Here is a 9,375-nt window from a genome sequence, read left to right as displayed (position 1 = left end):
TTTTTTGAGGGAATCAGAGAAGATCTCATATAGAAAGTCATGGTAAATGTGAGATTTGAATAATGTTTCATTTAAAATGATGAAATTGTGTTAACATAACTTAGTTTTTAAAACACTCTAACTTAGGTAGTTATGGAGGAGTATGTGCAGATATGTGTAAATCTAACTTCCTTGAACATCTGATTCATGAAAAGCAGAATCAAATATGCCTTCACCAGTTCTTCAGGCCAGAATACTGAAGTGGGTAGCTATTCCCTTCTCCAGGGGATCTTCCCAAACCAGGGATCAAACCCAGGTCTCCTGCAATGCAGGCGGATTCTTTACCAGCTGAGCTACTAGGGAAGCCCCTCATCAGTGACCAAAATTATGCACATCATTCTGCATTATGAAGTTATATATTAATATCCAAGTAATATGATACTTGACTCCATTTAACTGCCCAAACACAGTCCTTTTTATTCAGTAGGTGAACAATTCAGCTTTTCAAAGTTCCCATTGACTAGCATTGCTTGTGATGACTTTAGAAGGAGTTCATTTTCTGTCTGTATTGTTGCAACTCAGTATGAACTTATTTTTTTCCAAAAGGTCATTAGGAGACCCTGACAAATTTTGAGATCCTGTCCATTAATCTGAGCCAGTTCTCTGATGATGCACACGCAACAGTTTCTTTTTTCCCCCACTCTTTTTATCCATACAGCTCAAAAAATATTACAAAAAACCTAATACTCTGATGTTTAGCTATCTTTCCCTTAGTCTCATTTTCACATCATAACTTCCTGTCCATTGTTTGCACCTTGAGAGCATATATGCCACCACATGAACACCAATAAGTCTTAGCTCAGATTTGTCATCGACCACAGCTGTTTGTATCCTTCCTCTTGATGACCAAGGTAAGTTCAGTTCAGTTCAGTCACTCAGTCATGTCCGATTCTTTGCAACCCCATGGACTGCAGCACACCACCCGCTGTCCATCACCATCTCCCGGAGTTTACTCAAACTCATGTCCATTGAGTCGGTGATGCCATCTGCCCATCTTATCCTCTGATATCCCCTTCTCCTCCTGCCTTCAATCTTTCCCAGCATCAGGGTCTTTTCCAATGTCAGTTCTTTGCATCAGGTGGCCAAAATATTGAAGTTTCAGCTTCAGCATCAGTCCTTCCAATGAATATTCAGGACTGACTTCCTTTAGGATGGACTAGTTGGATCTCTTTGCAGTCCAAGGACTCTTGAGAGTCTTCTCCAACACCACAGTTCAAAAGCATCAATTCTTCTGTGCTCAGCTTTCTTTATAGCCCAACTCTCATATCCATATATGACTACTGGGAAAACCATAGCTTTGACTAGATGGACGTTTGTTGGCAAATAATGTCTCTGTTTTTTAATATGTTGTCTAGGTTGGTCATAACTTTTCTTCCAAGGAACAAGTGTCTTTTAATTTCATGGCTGCAGTCACCATCTTCAGTGATTTTGGAACCCAAAAAGATAAAGTCTGTCACTGTTTCCCTATCTATTTGCCATGAAGTGATGGGACCAGACGCCATGATCTTAGTTTTCCGAATGCTGAGTTTTAAGCCAACTTTTTCACTCTCCTCTTTCACTTCCATCAAGAGGTTCTTTAGCTCTTCTTCGCTTTCTGCAATAAGGGTGGTGTCATCTACATATCTGAGGCTATTGATATTGATCAAGGCAATGGCCTATACTATTTCTTAGAGAAGGAATAAAAGATCAAAGTTTTACCTCATGGTAGTCTCAAACAATAAACAGGTAAGTATGACATTAGAACGGCCCTATCAAGAGTTCTCCCAAAAGCAAACCAAAGCAAGGATTTTAGTGTATGTGGTATAACCGGGGATTGATACAAGAAAAATCTTGCGAGAGAGGAAGCAAGTAAGACAGTGAAGAGAAGAAGCCAATAAAGTAATCATGACTGAGCAGATTACTGCTTAGATTACCGGAGTTTTTTCCTGCTGGGGTACTGGAAAAATGTAAGAAACACACTTACAATTTGTCCCAATGGGGGACTAGAAACATGGGATATTTATTTAACAATCTCCAACTCTCCATATAAGAAAAACACAGAAGCTTTAATTATTACCACTAGCTGGGTTGAGTCAAAAGCATCAGAAACAATTGCCAGCAATGAATTTATTTTTATTAATTCTAAAGACACAGTCTGTCATAACATATAGAGTGGAACGATACCGCATTCTAAAGAATGTTATTATTGGCAGATGCTGACAATGGTTATAATTATTTTTTGTAGATGAGAATATGAACTGATAAATGAATGTTTTTGGGGGGCTATTTAGTTAGAGAAAAGTGTTTCTTTCTTCTTCTGTATAACTTATTATTCCATACCTGTTCCCAATCCACTTTTTTTTCTGGTATACTACCTGGATCGAGAGATTCTTCACAATGGAGCATGGGCCAGACAAGAACCTAACCTCTTAAATTATGAGAGAAGAAAATTGCTGTTGTGTAGAATAAGGTGTGTTATCTTGGAAAGGAACAGATGTGTTGGTGTGTTCTGGCTCTCTCATCAATTCCTATAAATTCCTGTATACACAAGTGAAGGTGTATTGACTACCTTGGAATCTCTATAGGAAAAACAACAACAAACAATTCAAAAAATTGAGAGTAGACTACGTGTATGAGATTAATGTGGGAAGCACTGAAAATAATCATTGGAGATAACACTAAAAATGTTTGGGACCACAACATAGAACCTTTGACAGGGGGTTAATAGTGGTTTTGTATATCTACTGATGATGTAATTGGTGTATACATCAGATATATGTGCATACACAAGTTCCTGTGAATGTATGCATATCTCAGGTGAGGTGCATAGATGAACACAAATATGCATATGTTATCATATTCCAGAAAAAAGCAGTTTATAGACAAATAAGATGATTGAAAGGCTGTACATGAAGGAAATAGCATGTCTATTTGTATATGTTTATGTGAGTAAATATCATCTGTGTGATATTTGTTCTAGACAGATTTGAGGGTGTCTATATTATAAACATTAGAGGTATGAAGATGGGTATGATTTTGCATGTATAGGTCCCTTGGTTTATGAGTTGGTGTTTAATAATGTTTTTTTTTTTAAAAAAAAAAAAAAAACAAAAAACTAAGACCAGGGTTTAGAACTGGTTTGCATGAGGTGAAAAGTTCAATTTCTGGGCATACCATTGCCCTAAAAGAAATGTCAATGTAAGAGGGATAAGATAGGGAGGGATGTGAGTTCAGGATGGGAGGGACATATGTATACCTGTGGCTGATTCATGTTGACCTATGGCAAAAACCATCACAGTATTGTAAAGCAATTATCCTTCAATTAAATAAATTAATAAAAAATAAAGGTAAAGAGTGTAGACTAAAACTGAACTATAGAACAGATCACAGATGACTGAATGCCAAAGAAACTGGCAGTACAGACTGGCATGTATTGTTTGAAGATAAGCATTAAGGAAAACAAACTGAAGAAAGTCTCTTGAGGTGGGAAGAATTTTGACTAAGATCAAGGAAAATGCTTCCTAAGTAACTGGAGAATGAGCTAAAACAGCAGTAATGTGTTATTTCTTTACAAAGAAGCAGTCAGGTTTGACTAGACTGATGCCTATTCAGTGATTTAGTGAAAGTAAAACACCTGACAGGGCAGTTTGAAATCAAGTAATGTATAAATTGAATGTCATGCTATGGAGTTAAGCTATTATCTTAAGGAACAGGCTGTTGAAGATTTTAACTGGACAAAATGAGACATCTGTTTGAAAAAGATGACTCCATGTGGGTGCAGAGTTAATGAAAATTTTGAATATGAGAGAAATTGAATATAGGCAGGTTAGTTGGAATTGTGTAGCACAGAGATTGAAAGTAATGAAAATATAAGATAGAAAAAGACAAAGGAGATGTGCAAAGAAATATTGGTCACTGGTTGGATAAAAGGTAAGAAATAAGTAATTCAAAGCTTTTGTATTTAATTTAACTCAGGTCAAAAGAACAAAAATGAAGACTACAGAGGAACAATCTAGCTGGCAAGGAGATAAGGAATTATTTTGGAAAGGTTTACATTTAAGGTGTATATGAAGAGAAGAGTGGTTCACAACATCTCTGCAATGTTTTCTGGAACACAGCTATAACTCAGGGTTTAAGACACAGATACGGGTGTTCTGGTTTGTGAAAACCTGTGAGGTTGGATAGGTGGAAGGAAAAAAAATGAAGTAGAGAAAAAAATAACTTCTTTGAGTCATGAGACAGCAAAAGAGACACAGGTGTATAGAACAGTCTTTTGGACTCTGTGGGAGAGGGCGAGGGTGGGATGATTTGGGAGAATGGCATTGAAACATGTATATTATCATACGTGAAACAAATCGCCAGTCCAGGTTCGATGCATGATACAGGATGCTCGGGGCTGGTGCACTGGGATGAACCAGAGGGTTGGGATAGGGAGGGAGGTGGGAGGGGGATTCAAGATGGGGAACACATGTACCTGGGGCAGATTGATGTCAATGTATGGCAAAACCAATACAATGATGTAAAGTAATTAGCCTCCAATTAAAATAAACTTTAAGGAGAAAAAAAAATTGGTTTGGCTGGATGGCATCACCGACTCGATGGATGTGAGTTTGAGTGAACTCTGGGAGTTGGTGATGGACAGGGAGGCCTGGTGTGCTGTGATTCATGGGGTTGCAAAGAGTTGGACATGACTGAGCGACTGAACTGAACTGGACACTATATAAGTTATGCATGTATAATATTATATTTCATGTTCTGTATACTCTACAGTGTGCTCACCACTTAATACTTATTTTCTGTCCATCATCATACAGTTGACCTTTGCCCATTTTACCCTTCACCCACCTTCTTCCCTCTGGAAACCACTACTCTGTTCTCTGTATTTCTGTTTGTTTTTGTTTTCATTTTATTTACTCATTTGTTCATCTATATTCTTCATATGAGTGAAACAATATGGTATTTTTCTTTTCTTCTTTGCCTTATTTCACTGAGCATAATACCTTTAAGATCATCCATGTTGTCAAAAATAAAAAGATTTCACCCTTTTTTTTTAACTGAAAAGTGTTTGATTATAGGTATGTGTGTACATATGTATGTATATATATGTGTATATATACACAGCATACCTTTATCCATCCATCTGTTGATAGACACTTAGGCAGCTTTCATGTCTTTGTTATTGTAAATAATGTGATTAACATGGGATGCATATGCAGATTTTAATTAGCATTTTCATATTTCTTTGATAAATACCCAGAATGGCTGGACCACATAGCAGATGGCCAACAGGCACAAGAAAAGATGTTCAACATCACTAACTCTATGGGGAATATGAGTCAAAACCATAATGAGACACTACCTCATACCAATCATAATGTCTATTATCAAAAAGGCAAGAGATAATAAGTGTTGGTGAGGATATGAAGAAAAGATAACCGTCATACACTGTTGGTGGGAATGTAAATTGGTGCAACACTATGAAAAACAGTATGGAAATGGAGGTTACTAAAAAAACTAAGGCTTTTTTTTTTCCCATTTATAAAGTCTGACCTATCAAGTCCAATCTACTGTATATTGTTTCTATGTTCTGACACTGAGTAACTCTCTAAAGATGACACTTCTCTATTGAAATCCTTCAGACAAAAGAAGGAGCTCAGTATTTATTGATATGGTCACGGATACTTATACATGTTTATTTCAATTAGGATTATTTTCAATGATATATAATTCAGTTGGTGAAATATCTGAAACATAAACGCGGAAGAAAAATCATTATATCAACAAAAACTTTGGATAATTGTTTTTATCCACAGATCTTAAGATACATGCCTAAATTCATTTTCAGTTCAATTCAGTTCAGTCGCTCAGTCGTGTCCGACTCTCCGCGACCCCATGAATCACAGCACGCCAGGCCTCCCTGTCCATCACCAACTCCCGGAGTTCACTCAAACTCATGGCCATCCAGTCGGTGATGCCATCCAGCCATCTCATTCTCTGTCGTCCCCTTCTCCTCCCGCCCCCAACCTTTCCCAGCATCAGAGTCTTTTCCAGTGAGTCAACTTGTCGCATGAGGTGGCCAAAGTATTGCAGTTTCAGCTTTAGCATCAGTCCTTCCAATGAACACCCAGGATCGATCTCCCTTAGAATGGACTGGTTGGATCTCCTTGCGGTACAAGGGACTCTCAAGAGTCTTCTCCAACACCACAGTTCAAAAGCATCAATTATTCTGCGATCAGCTTTCTTCACAATCCAACTCTCACATCCATACATGACCACGGGAAAAACCATAGCCTTGACACCTCACTTGAAAAAAAATTTCCCAATTTATGTTATGTGATGGAAGTAGATAGACAATAAAATTAATTATAAAATGTTCATTACACATAAGCATTTAGGGAGGATTGCTTGTCATAAAGGTTTCATAACAACTATATCTTGATGGAAAGGACATGCCCCTGCTACATTCCCACACTGATCAAGTCCTTCTCTTGTCTTGGTTTATACCTTTAATCACTAAGCCCAATTCTGACAGGAATTATCTCTACCTACAACCTAACATGATTTCCAGTTCCATAGGTACCATCAATCTCCTTGACAATGGAAGATTCGTAGCACCCGCTCCCTCATTTGCTTGGTCCGAGCCCCATAAATCAAAGGGTTGATCATGGGAGGCACCAAGAAGTAGAGATTGTCAATGATAATCTGTAGGTGGGGAGCCATACGATAGCCTAAAATCTGGGCCAAGACAGAAAAGATAACAGGAGAATAAAAGAGAGAAATGACACAAAGATGAGAGCCACATGTGCTAAAAGCTTTGCCCCGTGCCTCCCAAGAGGGTATCCGAAAGACAGCATGAAGGATCAGCCCATATGACAGAATGATAAAAAACAGATCAAATCCCACAGATGCTACAATAACCATAAGGCCATAGACAATGTGATCAGCGACGTCTCCACAGGCTATTTGCACCACAGCCATGTAGGCACAGTATGAGTACGCAATGATGTGAGTTTGGAAGCTTTCCAGTCTTTTCACCAGGATGGGTGCTGGGGTCAGCACTGCCACTGCCCTTGCCAGGACAGCCAGTGCCATCTTCACAAGCAGGTTGTTACTAAGGACAGTTGTATATCTCAGAGGGTGCCAGATAGCCACAAATCTGTCAAAAGCCATAGCCAGAAGGACCCCAGACTCCATGACATAAAATAATGGGATGAAAAACATCTGTGTGAGGCAGGCATTAAAGCTGATTTCCTTAGCATTCATCCAGAAGATACCCAGCATGCGGGGCACAGTGACACTGACAAGAGACAGGTCAACAGCTGACAGCATGGCCAAGAGGAGAAACATGGGCTCGTGAAGACTCTTCTCCACCCTGATGATACATAAAATGGTGACATTGCCAGTGACAGCAGCAACAAATACCAAGAAAAAAGGCACAGAGAACCAGCCATGGGAAGATTCCAGGCCCGGAATTCCAGCCAGGACAAATATCAAGGGCTGAGGGATGGAGTTGTTGCAAGAGGACATCCCTCTCCAGACCTGCTCAAGGTCCGTTTTCTAGAGAGAAAGAAAAGAGGGACATTTTGAAATCACTGCATCATTTGAAGCTAAAATGCTGGGAACTATAGTAGTTTATGGTGATAACCAAAATTTACCAACAAGTGAACAAATAAATATTGCAGCTAATGGAGTTAAGGAGGGAGATACTTCTCAGTTACTTTCTCTGCAGGAGGGAGAAGCAGTTTCAGGGAAAAATTCTCAGTAAAAACATATCAACACTGTTGGGTAAATTCTCCTGTTGACCTGATCCTGTTTAATATTCAATGTATATAAACCTGTAGGAGAGTTTGTATTTTCTCCCCCCAGAGAATAGGACATGAAAGGAGATGCAATATATTCATTACAGGCATGAGGTGGGGATGTGGATGAGCTAGAAAGCATGGTTTTCACTCAAGAAGTTGAATTTAATCATCCAAAGGTCCTCAATTATTGAGATTGGCCTTGGTGCTTTAGAATTTTTCTCTGGAATGTTTTTGATTTTGACCAAAAACCTAGGAAATTTGCTCATCTTATATCTGAAAAATATTATGGTTTTCTGGAGGAATAACTGATATTTTGAAGGACAAAGGTAGAGTCAAAAATACCTCAATAGATAATAATTTAGTATTAAAAATTTATATATATATGTATTTATGTGTTTTTGTAGAGTGACCATATTTAGAAGTTAAAGGTAACATATTTCTATATAAATAAGATTACATTTGTTAAATATGTTAATGTACATAACTATTTCAAACAGAAATACAGATTTACAAATTATTTGATGACAGCTGTAGGTTTAAGATCATACAATACTAAATTTCACTATTAAGGTCTGGACTTCACATTTTATTAGAAATATTCCAATTATATAATATTTATAAAAGGCAATCACAGAAAAAAAAATAGAAGCTTCAACAAACGCTTAAAATACAGAGATGGGAAAATATAACACACTCCTGGGCATACACACCGAGGAAACCAGAATTGAAAGAGACACATGTACTCCAATGTTCATTGTAGCACTGTTTATAATAGCCAGGACATGGAAGCAACCTCGATGTCCATCTGCAGATGAATGGATAAGAAAGCTTTGGTACATATACACAATGGAGTATTTTTCAGCCATCAAAAAGAATACATTTGAATCAGTTCTAATGAGGTGGATGAAATTGGAGCCTATTTTACAGAGTGAAGTAAGCCAAAAAGAAAAACATCAATAGAGTATACTAACGCATATATATGGAATTTAGAAAGATGGTAACCTTAACCCTGTATACGAGACTGCAAAAGAGACATAGGTATATAGAACAGTCTTTGGGACTCTGTGGGAGAGGGTGAAGGTGGGATGATTGGGGAGAACGACATTGTAGCATGTATATTATCATATGTGAAATGAATCACCAGTCCAGGTTCGACGCATGATACAGGATGCTTAGGGATGATGCACGGGGATGACCTGGAGGGAGGATATGGGGAAGAGGGAGGTGGGAGGGGGGTTCAAGAAAGGGAACACGTGTACACCCGAGGCAGAATCGTGTCAATGTATGGCAAAACCAACCAATATATTAATGTAAGGTAATTTGCCTACAATAAAATAAATTAAAAAATTAAAAATAAATAAATAAAAAATAAATTTTATCCAAAAAAAATAAAATAAAATAAAAGTACATGGCATGGAGGAGTGGGAGGAAGGCTCAAGAGGAAGGGATATATGTATATATACAGTCCATGAAATTCTCCAAGCCAGCATACTGGAGTGGGTAGCCTATCCCTTCTCCAGTGGATCTTCCTGACCCAGGAGTTGAACCGAGGTCT

General features: G+C 38.1%; 1 protein-coding gene across 1 annotated transcript; it reads right to left on the bottom strand.

Annotated features, from left to right (window-relative positions):
• Nucleotides 1–6,600: 6,600 nt before the first annotated feature.
• LOC129554179 (olfactory receptor 52K2-like) lies at nucleotides 6,601–7,545 on the bottom strand. Its single transcript, XM_055422792.2, has one exon. It carries the CDS (start codon nucleotides 7,543–7,545, stop codon nucleotides 6,601–6,603), a length of 945 nt encoding a protein of 314 aa, XP_055278767.2.
• Nucleotides 7,546–9,375: the final 1,830 nt, after the last annotated feature.

Source organism: Moschus berezovskii, chromosome 14, assembly GCF_049115385.1.
Source record: "Moschus berezovskii isolate FMDL1 chromosome 14, NW_MosBer_1.0, whole genome shotgun sequence".
Classification (NCBI taxonomy): Eukaryota; Metazoa; Chordata; class Mammalia; order Artiodactyla; family Moschidae; genus Moschus; species Moschus berezovskii.
The sequence above is the reverse complement of the archived record's forward strand: the minus strand, read 5'-3'. Positions and strand labels throughout refer to the sequence as shown.

Bases quoted from the DNA above. Each gene is read 5' to 3' on its own strand.
- LOC129554179 (XM_055422792.2), bottom strand. From the start codon at position 7,545: ATGTCCTCTTGCAACAACTCCATCCCTCAGCCCTTGATATTTGTCCTG.